At 39.2% G+C, this 26353-nt stretch overlaps 1 protein-coding gene across 6 annotated transcripts in view; it reads right to left on the reverse strand.

Moving 5' to 3' along the window:
* Window positions 1–26353, reverse strand: part of LOC125761356 (toll-like receptor 6) — a 161170-nt gene that overhangs the window by 12493 nt on the left and 122324 nt on the right. For 5 of the 6 annotated variants that reach the window (XM_049422406.1, XM_049422404.1, XM_049422405.1 and 2 more), the window contains 2 exons: window positions 5410–5822; window positions 311–468 (listed from right to left, as the gene is read on the reverse strand). In XM_049422406.1, the coding sequence (XP_049278363.1) occupies window positions 311–461 (151 nt within the window). In that variant the 5' untranslated portion in view covers window positions 462–468; window positions 5410–5822. Of the gene's footprint in view, window positions 1–310; window positions 469–5409; window positions 5823–20330; window positions 20505–26353 lie in introns of those variants that run through there. The other variant, XM_049422408.1, reaches the window with a different exon arrangement.

The following is a 26353-nucleotide window of genomic DNA, read 5'->3' on the forward strand; positions in this document are numbered from 1 at the left end:
CATCAAAGCCACACCTTCGAGGCATTTCATTGTGGCGTGTGATAATCGTACTTGATTGCATACCGAACGATAATTAAGAACAAAAATATACATATGATGTGTGCAGGTTCATTCCTTCTTTGCCGGTACTTGCTCATTTCAGAAAGACAGAACCTGCCTCAAGCTATTCATTTGCTGACAGCAGATCCTTTATTGTTTTCATTTGATCATCTTCGTACACAAATGTGAGTGTTTTCTCCATTTCGCTCCCGAAGGCGGATACAATGAGTGCGTAACGAAGAGTGGTGAGTGTTTCATTCGATTAACGTACCTTTGTTGCACACCGTACGGTAGCGTCCTTTCTGGTCGAGATCACAGTGACAATCGTTGGGACATTTGCGGGTTGTATTGGCTGCCGTCGTCCCGCAGACCAGGGCCAGTATGATGAGTAGAGCCGTACGTATAGATATGTTGAAGTTCATTATGATGCTGCGAAAGAGCAAGAGTAGAGAAAAGTTGAAATTTAAATATTATTAGCACTTAATAATTTGTTTTGTGAATAATAGTACAATAAGAGAATTTCAAAAAAAGTTTTTTTTAATTTAAAAAATCTTTTAAATAAAACATTATTTTCAATACTTATGAAAAAACCATGCAATTAATTAAATCTCAAAACAACTAAAGCACCGTTGGAAATTGATAGGAATTAAATAGCTCAGGGTCTATTTTCTGGTTTGCATCATTCATGTTGACATGTTTGCGGAAGCTATTAACAGTTTACGCAAAAACTCAATAAAAAATCAACGGGATACTCGGTTGGCAATAATAGAAAGTTGATAAATAAACAGTAATTAACAGTGGGTTGCAAGTTGACATTTTTCCCACCACATTGTTTCATTTAATTATAGCACAAATTGTTTCCTAAATAGCAGAGGTGTTTCTGCTTATGGCAGGTTATGTTTGTGTACTTTTGTTTTTCTGAAAAAAAAGTAGGTTGGAACAGAAAGTCACTCTATAAAGCTAACATACTGTTCGGAAACATGTGACATTTTCTTAATTTTCCGCACGTCAACAAATATCAGTTTTGCGGATAAAAGCTCGTACAAAGCTTTCCCGCAAAACAAAACAAAAAAAAGAATCCTCCATAGGGAACCATAAATTGAGGAACAAATTTATGAACCGATCCACAGTAAATCACCTTACTTGCTGGGAGAGGATTCATAAACCAACAAACAGCACCAGCGTGTAGCGTTTGCGTACAAGCTAAACAACATGCAATCGAATGTAAATATCGAACGGCAAACGCACTGTGAAACCATAAATCGATGACTATTAATGTCACGTTTTATTACGGGCTCGACGAGTTCGGTACAACGAGTAAATGGAACAGCAAAAGCAAGTAAGAAGCGAACGGGTGCGGAAAGCAACCGGTCACCCTCTAATTCCGTGCAATGCCGTTCGAATGGAGGCGCCTGGTGCTGCATGATGTTAAGGGTAAAAACGAGAATTGATCGGGGTGGTAAGAAAATCGAAACTAACCTAAACTGCCAACCGATATTAACTTCCAGCAAACGGTTGAGCATTCAATCGCTCACACTGTTGCGTCGTATTAAAGCAGCAGTTTGCAGAAAGCGGAAATAAATAAAATCGAACGAATTGGATCTGTCAAATGGAGGGAAAACGGAGAAAGGAAAAAAAACCCGTTTAATTTATTCTTCTTCCGAGAAGGCAGGCTAGGAGAAAAGCTTTCAACCTGAAAGAGTGTTATTTTTTTGCTGAAAAGAATATTTTCCTAAACACATCTGAAAGGTCTTAATCAGTGTTCCTGCAAATATGTGTAGGTAATCGGTGGGACCACGAAGGGACATTCGATTGGGCTCATTTTTCATTGTCCCCCACCGGTCAATGGTAAATGTCGAAAATCAGACAGAGCATAAGTTATACACGCTTTGTTGATTTTGTCCCAATCGCTACTTCATTCTAAAGTCCGTTCGGATTCCTCTTTCGTGTGTAAGAGATTTTTCAAAATAAGGACCCATTCGGGTCCGCGGTTCAGAGTGTGCGTGTTTGTGAGTTTTGTGAAAAAGTACGGCTCAACAAGTCGGTTATTCGAGAACGGGAATAATCACCAAAAACCGGTTCCAGCATCATATTGCCATTTGGGCGGTGAGTGTTTCATTTCGGTCACGCTACAAAACGTTCCTTATCCGATTTAATGTTGACAACTTTTTCCAATCTTTGGACCAAAAAAAAAAGAAAAAAACATAACTGGGTCCATCCAATCAGAAACGATATCAAACGATCGAATTTTCTTTGACAATCTCTTCCTTGCCTTTGCCGTTCGCTTTTCCAACTTCCCCTCCGTGCAAGTTGTTTTTGTTACCTTGATGATGCGCCGTCGGAACATAAATTAGACGAGAGTTTGATTTATATCGGTTTATTTTGCAAAGCCGATCGGTTTTTTTTCCTTTCAAAGGGTACCAACAGAGTGTGGTTTGATTTTTCAGTTTTACCTTCACGGTTTGCTGACTCTTGCTGTGGGCTGAGTTTTGAAGATAAGAACTGTTAAGGTGAAATTTATTCGAGCGTTCAAAGTTTGTAGCCAATCGCTCTGTCAGCTGGCGTGGAGTTTTATTTTTGGGCTAACGTGCGCCCAAAAATACGTTGGTGCGTTTTGAAACGGATTTAGATTTAGATTGGTTTATTTACAGTTCAATGGTTGCCATTGAACGTGTCAATATTTGCGTTCAATTTGATCTGTAATGTGACGGTTTTGGGGAGAACTGTAACGGCGGCCAATGTTCAGCCAACCAGCAATAGACGAAATGATTGATTCGTTTCACATGTGCAATGATATATGGTGAGCAATGCGTGTTTTAGCAATAGAAATTCTGTAAAATTGGTAGAATTTGCTGAATAAATTCGTTCCATTATACCACTTCCGAGATATTATTTATATTAGTTTTAATGTAATTCAATTTCAAAAAGCTTATAGAAATAAAATAATGCATCTGTTTGAGCCAACCCTTTGTTTGATTCATTTGAAATGAAATAATGGATGCAATTCGAACAGCATCGATGTGATTCTGTAGATGCGATCCAATCAAATACTCACTCAATTATAGTAAGAGCCTATTTGAATGGAGTGGAATCTATTTTTGCACATTAGATTTTAGCATAGATTGTATGGTTTTATGTATTTTTTTAAACGCTATTTAAAATAATAGAATTGCTTCGGCTTAAATACCATATTTCGTGCAATATTCTTTGAAAAAGCTCGATCGATAATCACTTTAGTTGAATTTAGTTGAACAGTAGATAATCAATTTAGTTGATTGAGCTAAAATATCCTTTGGGTGTTAAAAAAGAGAAAACCAACCATTTTAACCAACAATTCAACAATGAGATTTTAAATAATTAAAATACAATATTGTATAGTAAATTAAGCATACGTTTATGTTCCTTTAAAGTTGATACATAACTCAACACAAAATCGAAATCGTTTTGTGCTTTCAGCAAGAAATACGTCTTTTTTATCAATGCTTTTTTGTCTGTACAAGTTTTATTGTGCAAAAACATTTCGCCAAGAAGTCTCTATCCGAACTTTATTCACACACAGTATTAAGTGCGAAGCAAAGCTACCCTATGCTACTCGATGTCATTTTATGTTGTTATCTGATGTTGAGTGATAATAAGTAGGGAACAACGAGAACCTTTACCTCCAACCAAGAAACAGGGGGAGCAAAACTTGTAGAGAAACTTCACGACGGTGAGTTTTTTTTCTGTCGATGTAATAATTGAACAAGAGAGAAGAGCTGTAAGCAGAGTTTGGGAGTGTCTGGGAGGGATTATGAAAGTCTAGTTCGGTATATAGAGGGTGTGGAACTGTGATAACGGAATGAGCTGCAAATTATGAGTGTTATCGAGGAAAAAGACTCGATTATTTGCACCAGCTTAAGACTACTCTCGCTATTAACAGCTGTTGCTTCTGTGACGATGTTGATGGTGGAGAAGGTTTGATAGAATAAGAGTCCAAATTCGGTGATACAAGCTTTAATACTGCTGGGTTTCTTGCGTGTAAAATCTATTGTCTTGAATCTTCCTTCTGATATAAGATGAGTAAGGTTTGTCACACGTGTTCCTCATTTGCGCCATCTGACGAAACCATTTTTAGTATTTTCTGGGTATGGTACAAAGTACTTGGGGGTGTGTTGAAGTAATCGAATAGGTGTAGTGGAGTATTTGTATGCGTAAATATATTTAGAGAGATTGGAAATACAAACTGGGTCTATCACTTGACTTATAACCTAAGGAATACCACCACAAGAGGTAGAGAGTCGTCTTGTTTAATAATTCGTCGAAAGGTGTCAGTCAAAATCGTGTGACCGTAGTAAAAGTTGAATTTAAATCTCAGTCGTCGAGATATTTTCGCTATATGTGTCTTATTTGGTTAGTTTTAAGTAGTCGGTAATTCTGAACCATTCTGTAAATACTAAGAATACCTCCTAAGTCCTGGACAATGTCACGCCAGGTATCGCCAATGATATGTTCCAGATATCATATGATTAAAGGCTAAAGACTTCTCTTCTTCTTTTCTGGCTAAAGACTACATTGTTTAAAAAAGTTAATGGTTCTTTGCAAAACACAGACAAACAGAAACACACCGAACAGGAAGGAACAGTCTTATACTAGCGTGGAGCAGGCAATCAGATTCAGTAATCGCAGAAGTTACGTCGTTAATAAAAAATCTGAACTGTAACGAACCCAAGTTACTGCTCTGGTAATGCCTAGTAATGGAGTATATCGATCAGAATTGCTGTTCTAAAGCTTGTAGCAAAGTTGGCAAGCTTTTAGGTAAAGAAGTTGTACTCAATATGTCTCAAATCTCTTTTTGATTGGATGGCTTTAAGATATTCCAAAAACCTCTTAGCCATGTGAGAGAGGAAGATGCTCATACGTATTTAAGGCTCCATATACGTGGAAGAACTATGGAGGAGCCGCTGGAGCACTCTTAGAGGAGTGTTCTATGAGTTATATTAAACTCGCCAGGGTCCTCATGGTCATGCCATTTGAATGGCACCGGACGACCCAGCCCATTAAGCGCTTTAAGGTCGTCCACATGGACAGAGAAGACGTGGTAGGCCCAAACTGAGATGGAGTGATGATATCTGATGACCAAAAAGGCCTCTATAATGGTTTGGCAAATGACCGTGATCCGTTTAGAGAACTGCTACAGCAGACCAAGACCTCAAGTGTTAGAATCATGTATTTTTTAGAGTTTCCAAGCCTTATTCTAGTGTTTGAAGAATGAAAAACAAAAGATTGCATATTTCCAGGCGTACCTTACCCAAAGCAATACCCAGAAATAAACATTAGAAGAAAATAATAAACTATCTAGTAACTTATTATAAAAAAATTACGATTTCTTACCTTTTTTGCTACGATGCGGACTATAAAGAATGATATAACTACGACGTTTTTGAAGGATCCTTTCTTCTCCTACTTCCACTAAGCACTATTTTCACTTTAGCTACTTCAAAATTCTTTGACTTGGTTTTAGAACACTTGAAAACATAGCTTCGTTTTGAGTCACATGACCACCGACAGTTGCATACTGGCTAGTAAACACTAGTTCATTACGGATGCATCACCGCTTTTCACCTTTGATCGGTGCATCCGCATGCAGCAGGCACGGGCACACATACGAACGGAGTTGATAATTATGCACCGGTTTGTGTCGCGTAGCCGCACGTACGATCGGTTTCATTTGCGGTTTTTTTGGTTTGTTCAATGTTCTCCCCGTGGGTATGTTAGTTGCCGATCAGATTTGGTGGTTTGTTGCACTGTAAGTAAAACAAGATGAAGTATTTTGTTATAATTAATATTCGATAATTAAGGGGAAATTTTTGTGGGATAAATACATTTCCCTGATGATGAATTTATGCTGATAATATATTACACCTTTACGTGGTTGAATAATGGAGAAAATAATTTATCATTAATTTAATTTGATGTACTGTTTGTTTCAAAAACTGAATTGTTTTCTATGAAAAATGCTTCTATTTACATGCTGCACTTCGCGTGACCCTCGAGCAGCAGAAGTTAAAGTTAAACCAAAAAAGCCATACAACGTGCAGCAAGTTCATCTGAAGGAAGCATTACTGCAGAAACGGTATTTAAAATTCTTCACCATAAAGCCTTAGCTCTTTAATGTTAACAGCTTCATTATCCAAACAATAGGGGAACATGCTGGAGTACAGTTTTATTGTACGATCCAACTGCTGCATTTAGGCGTACCAATGATTTAGCTAATGATTGCCTTCGTTGCGGCGCTTACGATCTTTAAGGGTGCTTCAAGCAGCAAAGAGCACCATTTCAGTTGTGAATGTTATATTTTTACGACGTAAATCGTAAAGCTTCTGTTGTACAGAAAATGGAAATTTTGTTCCATTTCGTTACAAAATAAGACGGACAGACGGATTGCTTCGTGCAGCTCGTTATGCTGAGTGGCAATGGATTGAAGTCACTGAATGTTTTATACTTGAACTAGAAAAGAATATTTTAGTAAATGTTACACAATTTTCAAAAGAAGAAGAAATTAGTAAAATGATTTATTTAATAACTTATATTTCTTATTCTTATCCTTTTACTAAACACTTTCACTTCAACAATCAAGTAAATTAGCATTGATTCAAATTATTCATCGTAATTTCTTACTCGTGAAGAGGAAGAGAATGCATTTAACTAATTGTTCCAAAGCTAACCGGCTTCCGGGCCACATTGTAGCAGGTTACAAAAACATTGTTTTTTCCCCCTATAAACATCACAGTTTGAGTCATAAAACTCAACTCCCTACTTGAAAAGTAGGATATGCGTGCAAAAAATGGCCACTTACTCGGGCAAACAGGGCAAACACTTTAGTGCCAGCGGCAGAACCGCAACAATTCTTCGAGTGGCAGTTGACCGTTGCATTTGTCCCGGTGTTTTCAAGTATAGTTTTCCAATTCCACTATCATCCGGCTCATTCCATCCCTTTTGTCATTTGGTAAGTAATGGCCACTTCGAGGGACCGTTGAAAGTGTGGGAAAGATGCAGGAAATATTGTACGATTGGATGTGATTGGGGACTGAAAATCTGGGCCCCTATAGCTGTTCGATTAGCTGAAATTACCAGCAAGGAAGCAAAAACAGAAATCACCAAATCTGGAAAATAGTACCATTTTGAGTAGCTCTCGTAGAATTGTAGCTACAAATTTATAGACGTTTTATGATAATGCAAAGCGGTAGTAAAGTGATATTTATGTTTCGCTATCCTTACATTGGATGCAATGGTGGGGTAGCTGTTGGATGTTTTGAATTTCTGACCTTCATGGTAAGGTTAAACGGTTTTTTGATAAGGGTTTTCGTGTAAAGAAGCAAAGGTTTGGGTTTACGCAAGGCATATGTAGTTCGTTTATATAGTATTTAAGATTTAAAGGAATATATTGACAATGTACATGGGAAAAATATGGATTTTGCATATTTTCCTTTAGAAAAGAGATTTTTCCTCTGTGAGGATCTGTGACTTCTGTCTGTCTTAGGCTTCGACTCGTTCAAGTGATTTTGTTTTGAAATTTTCATATACTGAATTAATACATATATTTTTTAAGGCCTTGAATCTATAGCAAATTGTCAGAAGGTTTATACAAAATACAACTCTGTTTTATTTGTATCAATGTAAAAACATGTAAAAACGAAACTTAAAAAAAACGAAATTTCAATGAGAATAAATGCCCCTAAAGTTATGCAATTCAATGTACAAAACGATTATATCAGTCAGCCAGTAGCGATTAGTAGGATTAATTTAGCCTTGAACTTTCTTATATACACTATCCACTGTACATTTGAATATAGTAATTCAACATAAGAGTCAGTTCTAAACTTTATATGGTTACAGATAAAATCGTGAATTTATTTTACAATATTTTTGTTCCAATTTTCCACCATGTCTTCAAAAGTGTACCAATCCACTCAAAGAATAAATCAACTCATGAAAGTAATAATGCAGAGCGTACGTCCTCTCCCTTATCATCCCTGCAACTTTATAAATCCTACCATTTCAACGCACAATCTGTACACATTCTTGTGCGTAATTTATAGACCAACGTGGAATAAATCTTGCAACCCATAATCTCTCATAAATCATGCTCATAAACAATGGATTGATTTGCTGGCTCGAATGGAAGCTGTCCGGCACGTATGTATGTGCCAATCGCGCTTGCTAATCATTATTCTGCCAGCATCGCACAAATTAGTGTGTGTGTGTATGTTTCTTTCGCGTGCGAAGAATTTATGGAGTGTCGAAATCGAAACCAGCCAAAGGTGACGAGGTGTTTTGGAAACGAATTAGCCACGATTCGGGACGTGTTCGGAATTAGGATTGATGCCGCGAAACGAACGTTCCGCTTTTTTGGGGGAGGTCGTTGTCTCCGTTTGTTGTATATTTTCCCGCGATTGTGAAGTGTAGCAGAAAGGGCAGACTAGGCTGTTGGTTCGCTAAGCTCATAAATCAGCATAACAATCAATTATCGGACGCGGGGCGGTCAATTAGGGAAAGGTTCCAAAAGCATAATTTTCTAATGGCCACTCCTCGCGTGTGCAGATTATTGATGAAACTGCCACAAATATGCAACTGATTGGAAAATGTTCTAAATTTGGGTCAGCGGGATTGGATGTGGTGGCGTGTAGGTTGGGACATTTTTGATAGCCATGTGTTAGAGTGGTGTGCTTCTGGAGCTTTTGGGAATTTTAATTTTAATCATGAGTGCATAAAAGCCATATCAGTTAATTAAGTATCAATTGTAAGTAAACTAACTATAAAAACAACTATTCCAGTTTGTTTTTCTGTGTCGGAAACATCAATGGAAATACAAGAGGAAATTATTCAAATTGCATAATGTTATTAATTTTAATTACAATCGTTATGAAATTTGCCTAAATTTATGCAATTATTTAACAAAAGAACTGTAACTGGACATGATTTTAATTTAATTGGTTTAATTTTTTTTAATGATTTCATTCTGATAAAAATGCAAAAGAAATTATTTCTTCACTCTTATTACGTCATGTTTTACGGTGGCTTAAAGCAATCTTAAAAATCCAATAATTAAATCAAAACCTTTAAACCTTCAACCTTCTGTCACTTAGCTTTCCCATAACACGACCTAATACAAACATATAGCTCACTTTGCGGCCATATGCTGCTGCCCAACGCAAAGGCAAATGTGACGGCATTGAAAACAAAACCATTGTTCAAAGCCCACAACCCGACCCAGTGAGCGCGCGTGGAAGGTGCCGTTTAATTATCCTGCCATCATTTTTCACCACCAATCTCACCATACAAAACGGCATCAGGGTGGTTCTGTGGGATAAAGCAACAAAAAAAAAATGCTAACAAAAAAAACATGGTGTTTTTTTTGGTGTTTGTTCAACCGGATGGCGAAAAATTGTAACCAAACCATCAACCACGTTGGCGTAGGTAATTAGGATGAATTTTCATACCGTAAGTAGTACACCGAATGCTTCCAAGCTGCCCACCAAGCGGGTCGTGGTGGGGGTTTTTGCATTTCGGATGGTATGTTTGTTGGGCCTCCCAGCACTGAGCGGGTTCCAGACGCGGATAACGTGGATTGCTTGTTTGTTGGGAGGGTTTTTTGTGGATTTCAGCGAACATAATGTTGGTGATGGGTGGTGGGTGTGGTGAGTTAAAAACACGAATGACATGTTTTGACTAACAACATTGCTATTATATTCCCACTGCCCTTTCCCCTGCCATCACACTGCACTCATCCCGTCACTTAAAACACGCAGCAATGACGCGCCCACCGACTGTGTTGTTTAAGCAAAATCGGGGACTAGAGATTTTGTTAGCTCAAGAGCGTACATAATTCGTCAATTAGTTGCGGGCACTCATACTGCTGGTGGTTTTTTTTCGCAAAAATTTTCATTGGTTTGGAGGATATTCATAAATTATGAAAAAGAGAATAAAACACAAAACCACGTACTAAAAAACCCCCACTTTGCCGTGAGTGAAAGCTTATCACATTGAGTATTGAATCAATTAGTGTCAATTATACGTTTTCTATTTGATGCATTCAGGGGTTTGTTTGGGCAAGTGTACCGAGGGTGAGCTGTGAAGGGGTGAACTATCATCGTTGTGGAAGAATGTTTTAAATTTTAATATCTACACGCACGGATGGAAAAGCGCACAGCAAGAATGGCAATGTTATTGAGTGTTTTATTTTCGTCCAACCAGGTCACTGTGGTTTCAAATCGATCCCACACACACACACACACACAGCCACAAACCGCACGATAGTTTAATTGAGTTTATGTTAATTAATTGATTAAATGCACCATTTTGAAACGAATCTTTTTTGTGGTGTTTTTTTTTGGTTGGGGTAAATGTACATCGTGCAACAGTTATTTTATCGCATGGCAATAATTACATTTCAATCAATTTTTGTTTCATATTTTCATCGGTCTGCATCGTATATTAATTTATGAATGTAAGCTTAATGTTTTCCTTTATGTTCATATCTGTATGTTACATGCTTTTATAAATCACTTCACAGTGTTGTGTTTTACCATCGCAATGGTAATAAATTCCCATCACGCTTGTCACGCATCCTTTCCTTAGCTTCAAGCGATTGAATCGATCGTTTGTACTAAAAGCACGGGATAAATTACTGTTTCCTATCGACCACAACAACAATCCGCCCCACCCCACCCCCCGGAAGGACGGATCACGAACGGAACGGTTAGATCATCTGTCAGCATAATCACTAATTAAACGGTAACAGGATAACCGTGGGCCCGCACTAAAACCCATCCTGTGATCGCCGGAAATCGCAAGCCGCGTACGTGCCCGGTATCGGTTTTAATGCTTCCCACAGACCAATAAGTCTACTGCCAACCGACAGCGCCATGTGTGCCGAAGAGCTTCCACGGTGTAATTGTGTTATCGGTTTTGTCTTGTTCTTATTGTTGGGGTTCGGGCAGTGTGTTTTCTTGAGCACGGATGGTTCCCCATAAAATGACCTTTTCTACGATGGCTTTTCCACTTGTTTGTTGTTTATTTGCCATGTGGTTTTTTTTTGGAACTCTAAGGAAGAGATTCTTACGTGTGGCAAAGCTGCCTGTTGTAACACACAGTGGGAACTCCTGTTTTTGTGGCTTTACGAAAAGAGCAAGTAGTCTAGTGTTTCAAACCAACCGATAGCATTGATTGGGCTTGGCGGAGAGAGCAGCATTAACGATGTAGAATGTAAGGCAGTGGGAAACGAAACGACCCGAAAGACAAATGGGCGTTCGTTGGTAAATGAATTTGTCAAAAGTTAGTTGTAGCGGTGACACGTGACTAGGAAATGGTAAGACAATCGATATTGTACGTGCAGTTTGAAATTTAGATGGTTTTACGTTAAAAGATGGGTTTGTTTTAATGCAGCAAAAATGAACTTTACATTTGAGAGAAAAACGACCTAAAAATGCATAATTTCTTTTGGATGAAATTCCATTTTGACGTGTTACGAACTGAACAGCGCCGCAAAGTATGCAATTATGATATTTTGATACATTTTTGTCGTTATACGCCCATTTAGACATGTTATGAACTGAACAGCGCCGCAAAGTATGCAATTATGATATTTTTTTATACGTTTTTGTTGTTATTAGCGCCGCAATTAACTGTTCGACTTTATCAGGCGTTCAAATTCTTCAAAAGATCTTTGAAAAGAAAAAAAGCTTTCAGTTTTATACTACATTTTGCAGTACTACATTTTGCATTTCTGTTTCAATACTTGTTTCAATACTTACAGTGTATAAAATGCAAAAAAAAGTATTTCAATTTCACAACTAAAAAGGACACAACCAAATACGGATGTAATTTTTCCCCTTCAGTGGAACACTTTTTTTTGTTTGGTTTTTAAACACTGACCGCTTGGCCCATTACTTGGGCCCCCCTTCCTAAAAAAGGGAAAAGGTTTGCGGATGGCAAAAACAAAAGAAACACACTTTACTACACTATACGCGTACCATAGCCTTTCATCACCCATCTGAACGAGCGAACGAGATTGTATGGAATTAAAATTTCATAATCATTGCATTGGAGTGTTTTTCAGCTTTCATCGTCATCCTTTTTGGCTGTGTTACATACGAAATATACCCAACAGTCGGTAAGAGGAAGGAGAACTGGCGTTACATTTCGTGGGTAAAATTGGTCCCGGAAAGGGGTTCGCAAGAGTTGGGGGACCTTTTGGGGGTGGAATATTAGGCGGGAAATGGTTTCATCCGGTCGTTAGGCTGAACCATTTTCATTAGGATTTCAATTAAAACCGATCAGCGAATGCTTTGGATGGGTTTGTTCAAGCATTCGTTTGCACGGGATGGTGATGGTGGTCGTTCTCCATTCAATTGTATTCCACGTGATGGGTGTTGTTGAGAGATATAGGAAGAACGTTGGTAAGTATTGGGATCGTTTCCAATAATGTGTGTAGAATTGATTGTGTGAGGTCGTATGTAAGAATGTGCAATTGATCATAAACCTATTTCCATCTCTTTACCATAATAAGCTGATGTTCTAAGCAATGGTAGTCCTTCCCCGAAATCACCAATTTTCTCCCACGTTACTTGTTAACACGACCACCGACGAAAGTGCTGTAAAGGGCGCTTTCTAATTTGCATACTTTGCTGTCTACCGAAAAATTAATGATTTTATAATGCACGCGGTTATGTCCGTTACCATTAAGATTCCCAGTTGCCATAATCGATTCCTTGCGGGTGTCTCATCAGCATTGTTGGTTATTAACTGTCCTACCCTCAATTCAATCCTTTGCTCCTTCGGCATCTCCACGATGGAAAACAATTGGAACCCTTTCCTTTTCGGAGCACCTTATTTATAGCAATCACTTAAACCGATTAATGTTTCCCTCTCTACCTTTACGGATCTGTTTTTTTGTTGTTGTTCTGTTAAGTCTGTAAGTATCTTCCGCCGAAATATTCAATTCCATTTTTTTTGCATTGCAACCATAAATGTAAATCATTCTACTGGAATAATATCAATTATACGCGAAAGCACTTTCGCCAATTGTAATCCCGTTTTCTGTTGCGGATGGGTTACGTTGAAATCGCAAATGGGTGGATAGAAACCAAGAATGGAGAATGGTTGCCATTTTTGCCATCATCACACAAAAAGGCACATCAGTACCTTAGCACCCGGTTGAAGTGCGGTTACATTTTGAACGTTGGAAACGATCGAAGTCGAAATTAGTTTTCCGGTGGTGCAAGGGAAAAAACGGGTTTGTTGGGAAGCGGAAACCAACTTCGTATCGGTACTGCACCGTTTGGTGTGTTTCGTTGGTGCATTTTAATTAACCAGTTTTTTTCTCTTTTGTTTATCTCCGAGCTTTTCTCAATGGCCGTCATTGTGTGATGGTGTCCTGTGAGATGCAGTTTTGGGAACAGTGCTTAGTGGACGGAGATAATGTAATGAGCTTATGAGATGAGATGAGTTTTACCTGGTACGTTACCTGGTTTTGGGAAGGTATGTTCTTTTTTGTGGGATTTAATCTCCGTCTATCGATTCGCTTTTCACGTGTCGTTTAGTAATGGTTTTAATGAGGTGTTGTGTAACATGTACCCTCAAGTGTGGCAGTGATACATGTATATTTTTATTTCCGATTAAATGCGTTTAATTATCATTACAGTATTATTCCCTCAACGCAATTATGGTCTTTATGTTGAAAATTCTCAATTCAAGATTTTAATCTTGAATCGCGTTCTATACTTTTAATATGGTTTCATATCTAAGACTATTTTTTTTTGCTCGGTTAGAACGGCCTGGCCGTATCAAGATCTAAGACTATTTATTAGAAAAAAAATTATCAGTGTGTATATTTTCCATCGCGCTGAGAGGTCTGGAGGAAAACTAAATTCTCGTTCTCTCTACATTTTCTTGGCTTAAATACTCTTGATACTAGAACTAGCAGACCACTTATTTGGACTGCAACGCTTCATTTTCGTCACAATATTTTTTTTTTGGCTAAGCAATCCTATGATAGTTGAACCACGAATTTTACAAATATATTGTATAGTACGATTTGAAATTAGGGGCGGCCCGGTGGTGCATGTGATAAACGGCGCCAGTCCACACGGCCGGACCGGGTTCAAATCCCATCCGGACCGTCCCCCCGTAGCAAGGACTGACTATCCGGCTACGTGGTAAAAATAATAAGTCTAGTAAGCCAGAAATGGCCGGCGTGACCTTGTAAGGTCGTTAAAAGCCAAGAAGAGAGAGAGAGTGTACGATTTGAAATAAACAATGAAATGTACTCCAACTCTACGAAAATGTTAAAAAATTAAATACGAATGAAAAACGCTTAAAATGCTTGGTTATCTAGTGTTTAGGTCATGCCAGCTATTTCTGACTTTCTGTGACTTTCATATAGTTTGTAAACTAAGTTAGTATTTAGTACGTATGTAAGACAAACATATCTTATTTAAGCAACTGCAAACGGTTCCTTTTCCTAAAAAGAAAACACTAGAAATAATTATGTCAGCTAACCTCGGCGTCGTAATTTATCATCCGACTAGTAGGAAGGAAGGTCGGAAGTCTTGCCGTTCGCAGAGTTTTTCTATCATCACTTCTCACCACACCAGCACAGTTTTTCTTTAATTTTGCTAACAACCTTACATAAAAAGGAACGTTGAATGGAACGCTCAAAAACACACACACACACTTTCTGTTCATTTTGATAAAAAGGAGCAACGAAAATTATCAGTCTCACTGTATGTAGCACTTACTGCTCTACTTGCTCAACACTGTGACTGCGAGAGAACAAAAAAAAGGGCAAAGAAAATTGGAAACTAAAATATGATGAAAGTGAAATAATAACGTAACCACAGTGCGGATACTGATGGGTTGACGAAAGGTACTGAAAAGGGAACTACGACCACGCCGATGGATGAAAAGTTGCAGGCACGTTTCAATAATTTATAGGAAAGTTTTTTAATTAAATAATATTTCGCTCATTTTCCAAACGATATCGGTCCGGTACGCAGGTTGTTGCACACGAAGCTACGAGCTACGAGTAATTTGATGACGATACAGAAAAAGTACGTAGTTTTCGCTTGTACTTTAAGGACATTGATTCAGTTTTGACACATTATGGTACTGTAGTTATGGGGTCGAGCAATGTGAAAAATTAGCTTAATTTCTATGAATTTATGCTCAACCATTGCTTATCATCAGTACAGTAAGAGTTTAAATGAGACAATTTGTCACGTCGCAGCCATCGTTCACTATCGCTGAAAACTGAACTGAAATCGCATTCCATAGTTATATCCTTTCACTTCATACTCCGCTGATTGACTTTTATTGCAAATGTTCTACAGCCAAGTCTGGCACAAATTGATCAAATGCTCCCACGGTAACACCATTCTATGACATTTTTTTTCTCGAACTGGCACATCATCTTTTAACCCAACCCCGATGACGCTATCCTGAGCGAAGGAGTGTTTCCTTTATATATTTTTTTTGCCATCTCACATAGTGTTTTCCGTTTGTTCGGTAAGGATGCATTGCTTTCTTTTTTGTTTTGGTACAATTTTTAGCACGCAAGAACGAAATACGCCATACCGTTCAAAGGAGCTATGGGGAATGGGGCAAGACAAGACAATCAGATTTAAATTTTCGATTCAACGCAAAAACTGGGCGAATGTTTGAAAGCATCAGTAAGAGCGGGAAAAAAACAACAGTTGGGCCCCAACCGTCGTCACTCCTCCACGCTGGATGGGGGAGCGGATATGGAAATCGATAAAATATAATAAAATATAAATTTAGATTGCTTAGCACGACTGTCGCACGGGATGTCACGCTAAAGGATGCCCAGAAGCATTGTGATGAGAAGTGAGGGGCAAAAAGAAGCAAACGAAACCCCGGTACACAACGAAACGGAAGAAAGCAGCGATTTATTGGTGCTTAGCATGGAATTGCGATCGAATTGCGATGATTGTACGCTGGCAGAAGAATGTTTTATGCGCTATCTACGCCGAAACTTTGCCAAGCATCAGCATTGCTTTGAGCGTACACCCGGAGCACTGGAAATGAGTTAACGGACGGAGCACTTGCTTCGGCTCATTTCCGGTGGCAGTGATTTAACTCTCGGTCGGTAGAAGAGAAACGGGAGTAAAAAGAAACAGTTTGCTTCCAAACAAACAAAAAAAAACCTCACAATGAATTTAATTTATTTACCAGTTATGGTTCTCACGTTGCATCCCTCACCGGTTGCAATACGACTTTTAAAATTGTGTGTCCCATAATCAGCTGCACATTATCTTGCATGGAATGGTAAATATTTTCGCTTGGACGTTTTTCTTTTGCGATGTACGCAATTTGTATGATTGTTGATAGTACGTAGGATGCGATTGTTTTTGTGTTTTGCTTCGAGTGGTGGATTTTATGAGAATTGTGGTTTTTTTTTATAGAAACATTCCAAGAAATCGTAAAGAAGATTACTGAGGGCACAATAATGAAATGGACTTCAACGCTGTAGAGAACGTGGAAAATGGGGGAATTCTCTGAGAAATTTGTTTTTTTTTATATGTACAAGTAATGATATAAAAAAAATTTCATACCTAAGATTACTTTATAATACATACATAATACAAAATAAAAATTATCTTGATAGATATTAATAACGTTACCAAAGATAACTTTGAATAAACCAAATTCATTAGCTCTTTAGTTTATATTTATCAAAATAATATTAAAAAATCTTTTCAAATTAACTCAAATTACAAACTTACTCAAATTAACACAAATTAAATAATAACTGGCGTAAAACGTAAAATTTCGATTAAGTTATAAATTGCAACTTTTTACTGGAAAACAACTTCCATCTTTTAATCCATACCGTTCCTTTTGACCAGGTACATTACATGTAACACTGTTCTACCACTTAACTAAACCACCATCCTTCGAAGCATTCCAACGATGGTCGCCCTTCTTGAGAGCTTCCGAAAAGTGGCTCTTAATGGTACTTTATGATTTCCTTCAGGAAGAAATCGTACGCCGAGTGCAGCAGGAGTAGTTCTGCGAATGACCCATTAAGGGACGATTGCCACGTTTTTGCTGCATTTCTCTGCTCATCCGGTTCTTACCGATTTGCGCACCGGCGCATCGGCATTTGATCCAGAAGTGTACCACTTACTGTCTGGAACGGACGCACAAATAACTCAGTATCAGTAAGCGAATGAACATGAAAAACAGACACACGGATGATTATGATAGTGCCGTTTTTGCTATTTAGTTGTTGTAGGTTTCCACTTTACGTACTAAGTAGTAGATGAAAACGAACGTTGAACGAATGCTAAATCAGGGCCTCTTCATGGATAATTTAACTTGAGCGGCAATGCAATGGAATGGTTGCAAATTTCGATCAATAATGTAATCCAAAATAATTATCTTCTTTTTGGTCTCCCTCTCTCTCTTCCTCGTTTTTCATCATGGAAGGTAAACAGGATTCGAAAAATATGCTCCACCGATCCACAGTGTTTCTTATCGCCGTTCGTACAAGCTCTGGGGAAGCTTTAGCCGGACGTAGAATAAATATTTACTATTCATTATCCAAAAATTTTCGCTTCCTCACAGTATATTTGGTTGTGTTTTTTTTTTGGTATGCCCCTGTGTTCATGGCTGTTTTCATAAACGTTTTGCATTTTAACCCCTTTCCAAACATTAAAATGAACGTTATGGGTCTGTGTTTTGTGTTTTTAATCCATGTGAAAGAAAGCAAGAAGCACCCTTAATGGTGCGTAGGCGTGGAACTTGATTAACCCACCACCCGGATTGTGCCGTTAACCGTGGGTTGGAAAAGAAACGTATGTCCCTTACGTATTAGCTTTACACCGGAATCAAACTCTCACAAGTGTGATAATAAAAGTTACTCTTCGCGTTGCGTTGAGTTAGATGAAAATATTATCCTTTAACGGGATGAATTTTTCTCCGCATAACGCGCACGGAAAAATGTCCAGCGGGAAATGCTAAAAACTACTCGGGTTGGGGAGGGAAAACTCCAAACGATGCAACATGGGAAACACTGTAGCAAAAGCGTGGAAAACATGTAACAACAAAGTTACATGTAAAGATAATAATAAATGTGCACAGTTCGGCACCTGGATTCTCGGCTTTCGGTGGGAATTAGGAATCTGCAGCATAACGAAACTTTCCATGGACGAACACCAACGCCATCATGGTGTTTTGGGATGTCGATACGGTCTGGAAGGTTTTATTTATTTTTTTCTTCTTCTGTGCCTTCTCGGAACGTTTGATGTTTGTTGTTAATTTTGAATTTGAATTTTAATTGAAGTTTATCCATACTTTTTTGTTATTATTTTTCGCACCACAAATCCTAACAGCACCGGTGATGTTGTGGATTTCCGCACGTCTGGCAACTTTCGCACACACGTTTTTGGGGCTTTGCTTGTGTGTATCGTGTTTTTTTTTGGGGCGAGAGAAGCAGGAAAGGAAATTATGATATGAAGAAAAAAAAAGCGTCAGGATCAAGTGATTCGTATGCCCGGTGTTGAATCGCTAAGTTTCGTACGGTTTAGGTTTTTTGTTCTGGTCTCTGCAGTACTAAACCCATAATAATGAGGAGCTTTTTTTTTGGGTAGATGTTAATATGCATTGCAAGAGTTTTTTTTCTTCTTCACACTTGTGTGCATATTGATATTCAATATGGTGGTAAAAACCCTGCAGAATAAAAGAAGCAAAATAGGAAATTTTTGCATTTAAATCCCGCAATGGAACGTATCTAAAAAAACATTGCTGCGAAAATGAATTTGTTTCAGCGTTTTTTTTTATCTCGTCCGCAAAAAAAAACTGATCTTTAAATATAAAGAAATAAGAAGCGTAAAAGTACAGTTGACTTCTTCAGTTGCTTTGGAGAAGTTTGTTGTTGTTGTTGTTGTGCGTTGTTGCACTTGTCTTTATCCATTCAAATTAGTACCACGGGCAGGAAAATTCAATTAAAAATCCATTTAACTCCCCAGCGCTTCAAAGAGCGCGTTCAAAAGAATGGTCGGTTCTTCAGGACGGTCAAGATGGAAGTGTCAACAAAATGGGAGTGAAGGCAAAAATGTTACCCAAACAGAAGAAAAAAATAGAAGTGAAACAGCTCAACAGCTACCCTCTCCGTTTCGTAATTATTGTTTGCCTCCGGTCGGTGTAGAACGGGAAGATTTTTTGCTGCTGTTGTTTTCTCTGTTGTCATTTTTACGTAAGTAAAGTCTTACATCGTTACATCGGTCCAGAAGAGCCAGAAGGTAAAAAAGTAATCCTTGTACACGAGGAGCAAAAAACAAAAAAAAACAAATCCTAACTGTTGAGGAAGTGATTGCTGTGTTGCTGGCAGTTGGTTCGGGTATGCCTGAACGCCTTAAAGTATGCAACCCTTTTGCAGCAGTTCGTGGATGAATGAATATTTCTGTCTACATGTGCAAACTTTGACGCTACATTTCTTCCACAATGTTTTGTTGTGCTCAACAAAAAAAAGGATTGTGAACAGCATACAGTCGACTTTCCAGCTTTGGAAGCATCCTTTACGGGATCATCTTTTCCCCCAAAGCAGTCAGTTCTCTCTGTTGCCAGAGAGTATCTGCCAGCTGCACAAGAAGCAAAAGGTGTTTCTCATCGTTGCCTTACGAACAATTCTGCTTCTTTCCCACACTTTAAGTACGCACAGGTTGTGGAAGTAATTTATGCACCAACTCCTAATCTCGACCCACAGCTGTAGGAGCTACATGAGTGAGTGAATGTTTCTTTGTCACCTTAATCCTAGAGCTTTTCCCAACCGATTTCCCGACCCGTCGCGCTACGCACAGAACTACGCACCGGTGACGGGGAAGGTTTTACGCCTGAACACCCAACTCTTCTATTACACAGAATTACACCAGCACCGGGGGGTACGGTGGGAAATCAATAATCCTTTCGGGAGGGATGATAAAAACATGCTTCATGTACATCAAATGACATCTTTCGTCTTAAGGAACGCAACATGGGGGTTGGAAAACAGTTTTCCTTTCGTCACCCACTTGATGTCAGGTAAAGTGTGTCCATGATCGGTAGCATCGTATTATCACTATTTTTCCTATTTCTTAGAAGCTTAAGAGCATGAAATCTATGAAGGGAAGTGATGGTAAGTGTGGTAGTTCTAGACACCTTCTGCATGCTATCTTCCGTCTGTTTGATGTATAAGTGTGCAGTATGGAATTAATAAAGGGAAGAAAAGCAAGGTTAAAGTATAATACACTCACTAGAAACAGACTCGAAACGATGAGCAATGAGATGGGTGTGGTGCAGCTGTACAGAAAATGGGTCAAGCTGTTCGTCAATGCTGCTTGTGATGGTGTCGCACGAGAAGGTATGTAGAGAAACATTCATAGAGAATCATTTCTATTCTTCGAAATGGAAATAGAACGAAAAAAAAATCGAATTCATAATACGTTTTTACCGCTTTCCTAAAGTATCATAAATCCATACAAGGTTGAGAGTGAAGCTTCACACATGTGAAGAGAGTGAAGAGCTTTGGGGAAGAAATCTTTATACGCCCGCGTTTGTTAGATGTTTGCACACTGAAACTGCAAAAGAGGAAGATAAATAATGAATTTCTTGGCAGAAAATAAATATCGTTTCGTACAATTTGTTTCACCTTACCACAACAGAAGAAAATAGAACCGGAAGCATTAAACTGAAGAATGGCAAAAAGCGAAAGGTAACATCCCCTTCGTTATCAGGACACGATTATCTCGATGCTACCATTAAACACAAGCTTGAAATCGAACCGAACACGTTGTATGCGTTTGACATCCGCCGTTGAAAGAGATAACAAAGAATAAAAAAAAAACACACGACATACGCCCTTTTGCAAAACACCAAACTCGATTGATATCGTGTGCGATAATATCGTATGCACGGTCGGAATGTCTTCCGGGGGCAGCATTGCAAAGGTGTCGGTTAGGGTAGAATGCCACAAAAGGTACATCGATCCTGATAGCAAACATGTTGGTAGCTCTTGAACCGACGTCTCTTCCAAAATCGCACGACTCATAAAAAAGTCAATGAGCCGCAAGCACAGTGAACAGGTTTCGGCTTTCATGCATGCTTAAATTAAGCACACAGGCACGCCAAAAAAAAACACATCAACCGCTAGCGCGTTGAAGCGCGAAAAAATTGACGATCCCGCGTGTTGAAGTTGGTGGCGCTTTCGCAAATGAAGAAGAAAAAAAAAACAAAAACATCGACAACCCCTAAAATCGAAACCTGCTACACGAACAGAAGGAAGCTTTTTTTTTGTTAAGGCATTGAGCTCTTGTGAGATGCGTACATTTTCTTAGGATGAATGAATTTTGTTTTTGGGATCCAACTTCTATTTTGTTTTTCGTTTTTCTCTTTTGGTTACTGTTGCTGATTGTTCATCCGGTTCTCATTCTTCAATCTCGAGCTTATTGATGCATGCAATATGTTCTACGATACATTCTTTTCCTTTTATGCTGATCGCTTTGAAATGGGGAAAATTTTGTTTCATGAAAAAAGGCTTACGAAAGCAAAACAAAACCAAACACATACAAAAAAAATCGTAGGGCGGTAGGATTATGTGATCGAGAAAATGATATGAGTGTGCTCAACTGGTTTTTGAAGAAATGAGGGAACTTTTCCTCCACGTTTAGTGAAAAATCTGCAGAGTAAAGGTATTGCAATAAGCGTTTTTTTTTTCAGCCAATGTAGTAAATTAATGTAGTAAATACAAGCGTTTTGTGATACGTTTTAATGCAAGCTTTATGTTGACCATGAAGTGAAGAGATATTGGTCAAACAAGTTTTAAATGAGTTTTCATCCAACTGTGTATTTTCGGGATTTTGGCATAACTATTTTTTTACTTTTCTTATTACTCAAAAATATCGCAACTTTCACCAAAACCTCTAAAAGCAATCAAAAGCCATCGTTTGTTTAGAGATTGCATACTTTCAGGCTCTCAAAGGATAATATCGCAAAAAACCTTTTATTTTTTTATTCGTGTAGAACGGCCTAGGAAAAACATTATTTTTATATCTCACAATAAATTCATTCAATTGATTCAATTCAAAGAAATTATAAAAGAACAAGAGCTAACTATACAAAAAAGGTAAAGACCATTGGCGCCAACTGCTTCGTACAATTTTTTATTCCTTCCTGTCATCCATTCTTTTTTATTTGTCTCAGTTTCACAAACTTTATCAAGTGGTGTGTATTCCATAGGCACTCGCACTTGGAACTTGATTTATTACGCTCTAGCAGGTTTTCGTGATCATTTTGAAAAGCTACCGTCGTACCGCTTTTTCACTTGTTCTTGCGGCATTCAATATTATCGACTCGTATCTTTGAAAAAAAAAAAATAAACGAAAGTTTAAAATTGCCCAACTGTTGTTTTAATAACAACGAAAGAGTAAGAAAAAAAAAGAACAAAACCCCTATTTTTATACACACCATACAGCACCTTTTAAAACTCCGCAGGCTGAACTGCAAACAGCCACTCATCAATAAGCACTCATATGCCGGTGTGATGTCTTGAGGGAATTGAAGCATGATAAAGACGGATAACGGCCACCGTTCGAAATTCACGCAATTGCTTATACATCACCCATACGCGATGTTTTCAGATGCAAAAGCAGTACGAAACACAAAAAAAAAACATACACTTTTGTTCAATAGGAAACAGAAAAAGAAAACAGAATAAAGCCTACAAAACGGTAGAACTGAGAACAGGAAGCGAAAGTAAAATATATGTACAAAAAAGCACAACACAACGTAAAAAAAAGTCAATCACACAAGCGAAACGTTCCACGGTTTGGTAGCGAAAACGTACAACATTTGCACCAGAGATCAAGATTGATGAGCAGCTGGACTTTTTTTGTTGCTTGCTTGCTTTGGAGTGTTGTGCGTGTGGAGTTGTTTCGGTGCGGAACCGCCAACGGTGGTTTGTAGTTTTCGAAAGCTTTTGTACAGCATGAAACTCCTTAATCAGAAACTTTAGCGATCGATAAAATATTGCTTGCCGAGACGGATGTACAGGAAAATAAAAACCAAGGGTTTTTGTTCCTGACTGCCGTATCACCCCGGGGGCCCTCTGATTGCTTGATGTGCATTGAACTCGCGGTCTCGAGTAAAAAAAAAGAACAGAAACTAAAATAAAATATGGCCCAGCTTTGAGTGTGTGCTTGAAAAGCGAAACCATTCCACCGGAACACAACCAACAGAATGGTTGGTGACCGTCAAATCTAATCGTAATGGATGATCCGGTTAAAGGATCGCACCCTGCCGGATTTGGTCCGGGAAAACAAAGAGCAGATGAGCGGCTGAAACATGAACGCCGGAAAAAGGAACGAAATTCCGCATGAATGAAAATAAATGATTGCGGTGTGGCTGGAGATAGGAAGGTACGATTTTTTGTTCTTGTATACTTCCAGTATTGGATATTGATACGGCCGAAAAGTGATGTTAGGACAAACCAATTTTTGTCTGTTCGTTGCAATAGTTGGATGGTATGCACTTTTGGATGGTTCCATTAGCATCAATTTCGATTCACGCTTTGATGGGTTCCTAACCGAGTGTGATGTATGGCGTGACTGTACTGACTATACATGAGACAATGGGATGCAGCAATGTTTTACCAACACTCGACATTAATCGGCTTTACTGTAAAAAAAAAGATCATCATGATAATAAAATGTAACGTTGCAGTAAATGTAGGTCTTGCAGTGAAAACAAAAAAAAAAGATGGATGAAGTGTCACCTTGCATTCGAGAGAGATTATCGCAAATATTATACACAATCACTCTCTGCCTGCGCCAAAGTTCGGAGAGGTACGAGATTTTATTGCTGCAATCTCTATAAACCCGAATGCCTTAAGCTTAGCACATTCTTCCATACTCGTGCGGTGCGGTGTGTTTGGAACGTGAAGTGCATAAATTAAAACACACACACACATACACCCAGAAGAGGTGGCCAAGAATTACGTCGAAAGTAAACAAAGCGGTCCGATAGCAAATGGATGGCTGAGTGATCGAGGGAACGTTCGCAAACCCTTAATGGCACCTGAAGTGCAGTTTGCAGTGCAAATCGTTTCCCAAACCTCAGCCACCTCAGCCGTAATCAGGTGAGCGAAGAAGTTGCAACAGGAGGGTTTGCGAATTGCGAAAATTAATTAACGTTCTACGGGTAAGCCGACTCTGGTCACAAACGGGCGTGGAAAGGGTGTATCAAGGGTCAGTGCATCGGGAGAGCTTTGCTGTTGTGCATTTGGGTTTAACAGCCCGGAGGGGTTCGGACGGTTCCGAAAACTGGTTCCCGTACGGAAACATGTACAGAATTAATCACGACCCGAGCCGTAAGTCCACAAAAACCGGATGAAGCGAACCTTCCTGGAGAGCGAGAGAAAGAGGATTCCGGTTTCGTCTGGCGTTCGAAACGGACGAATCGTTTATGGTGCCGTTTGGCAGCACCCGTTCGGTACCCATCCCGGGGAGGATGTAATTATTTCTTCAACCTCGACCGATCGTACGGCAGGCATGCGTGTGTCCAGGTGTAGCTACGAACCCGGGAGCAACAAATCCTGCCAAGCCGAGAACGCTCCAGCTTCATTCCCACGGTTTGTGTGCCACGCGACGCATGCTACTTGATCTTGTTTTCGGAATTGTTCATAATTTAACCTGATCATCTCGAGATCTTCACTGCGGCTCGGACGATGGTGAACACAACCCCGACAAGAACGGAACGTTTAGAGGAAAATCAATACGTGGTGCGTTTTCGCTTGTAGTACTCAGTTCCAAGTTGACGGTTGAGGTGCCATTTTCAAGTAGTTTGTCTTGGAATGTCCAATAGCACAGCCACGGGAACGAGCTATCACTTCTGTCAGCTGCACTTCTACGCATCGAAGATAATCCTGTTCCGTGGACATCCTGAAACCTCCTTCTATGAGGCGGGTTAAATGCTCCACGGCAACGGGCGAATGGGAAATTAATCACATGCTCGCACTGTGAGTGCGTTCATTTGTCGAAAACTTCTTGCAAGGCAGCACGGACGTTCTGGATTTCAATATATCTGCAACGCTACTCGTATGACCTTTCATTCCACGCTGTCAGTTAGCGTGGCATGGCGAAGACGCGCTGCAAAGATGTGTGGGGCTTTCGGTATCGGGAGTATCGGCAGTTGCTTCTCGAGTGTGCTGATGTGTCAAAAACCGTAGCATTGATGTTTATGCTCTGGAAAGGGGGTCGTGAGTCGTCATTTGCCAACGATGAAGATGATGATGATGATGATGGTGGTGGCACATTTAACCACTTCTACCTCTTCTGTCCCTTACACGGATCACATTCGAATGCTTCGTCTCATTTACATACGCGTGCGATCGGCGTGGATGTTCCTGGGACATTCGGAACCGGGGAAAGGTGTGGTCCCCGGACCTTGTGTGGGTGGTCCACGATTTTGCACACCAGGGGTCCGGATCAAGTTAGACAGCGGTAATTAATATTTAGCATCATTAAGCGTTGGGTTTATGAATGGTAAAAGCCCATCGTTGGTTGATGATGTTGCTGACAATGCAGCGTAAGATCTTTGGAAACCAACCAGGGAAGTACTTAGCCTCTGATAAGGTGAATAAGGTTGGTGTGAAGCTCGAATGAAGTGTTCATTATTCAATGTACTATTTTGTCATTAGTTATTATATCTTGATAAAGCGAAGGATTTAGGTTGGGCTTTCTATCTCCACCTGTACAATGAAACCTTTAGTCAAATCACAATAATAAACTCATTGTATTATTAGCTGGAAAATGTTTAGTAACATTAAAAGCACCTTCTCCAGACATCGTCACCCAACCTTTGTATGAGATGTAAATAGAAAGCTAGCTAGTGTGTGCGTTCCGGTTTTTGCAGTGCCACACGTGCTAAAGTTTGTCCACATCAAGCCGCCCCAAAAACAACGTCACAACGATGCCATTTCGCTTTCTAAACATTCAACATTTGCCCAAGGTACGTATTTTTTGTGTGTGTGCAAACAGTAGGCACAAAGCTTACAAACAATTGCCTCCGGGTGGTGTGGTGCGTTTAGACCTTACCCGTGCCATCTTCAGGAAATCATTCCTTGCCTCCTGTTCCTGATATTGGTGCCTTTGGGGTTTGTGTTTGTATTTCACATAGCTTTACCCACTGACGCGAATCAACCTATTCCTTTACGATCTATAAGAACCCACCGGGAACGCTTGATAACGTGTGCGCAATCGGTCGTACCCACGTCCAGTACACA

This window comes from Anopheles funestus, chromosome 2RL (genome assembly GCF_943734845.2).
Source record: "Anopheles funestus chromosome 2RL, idAnoFuneDA-416_04, whole genome shotgun sequence".
Lineage (NCBI taxonomy): Eukaryota > Metazoa > Arthropoda > Insecta > Diptera > Culicidae > Anopheles > Anopheles funestus.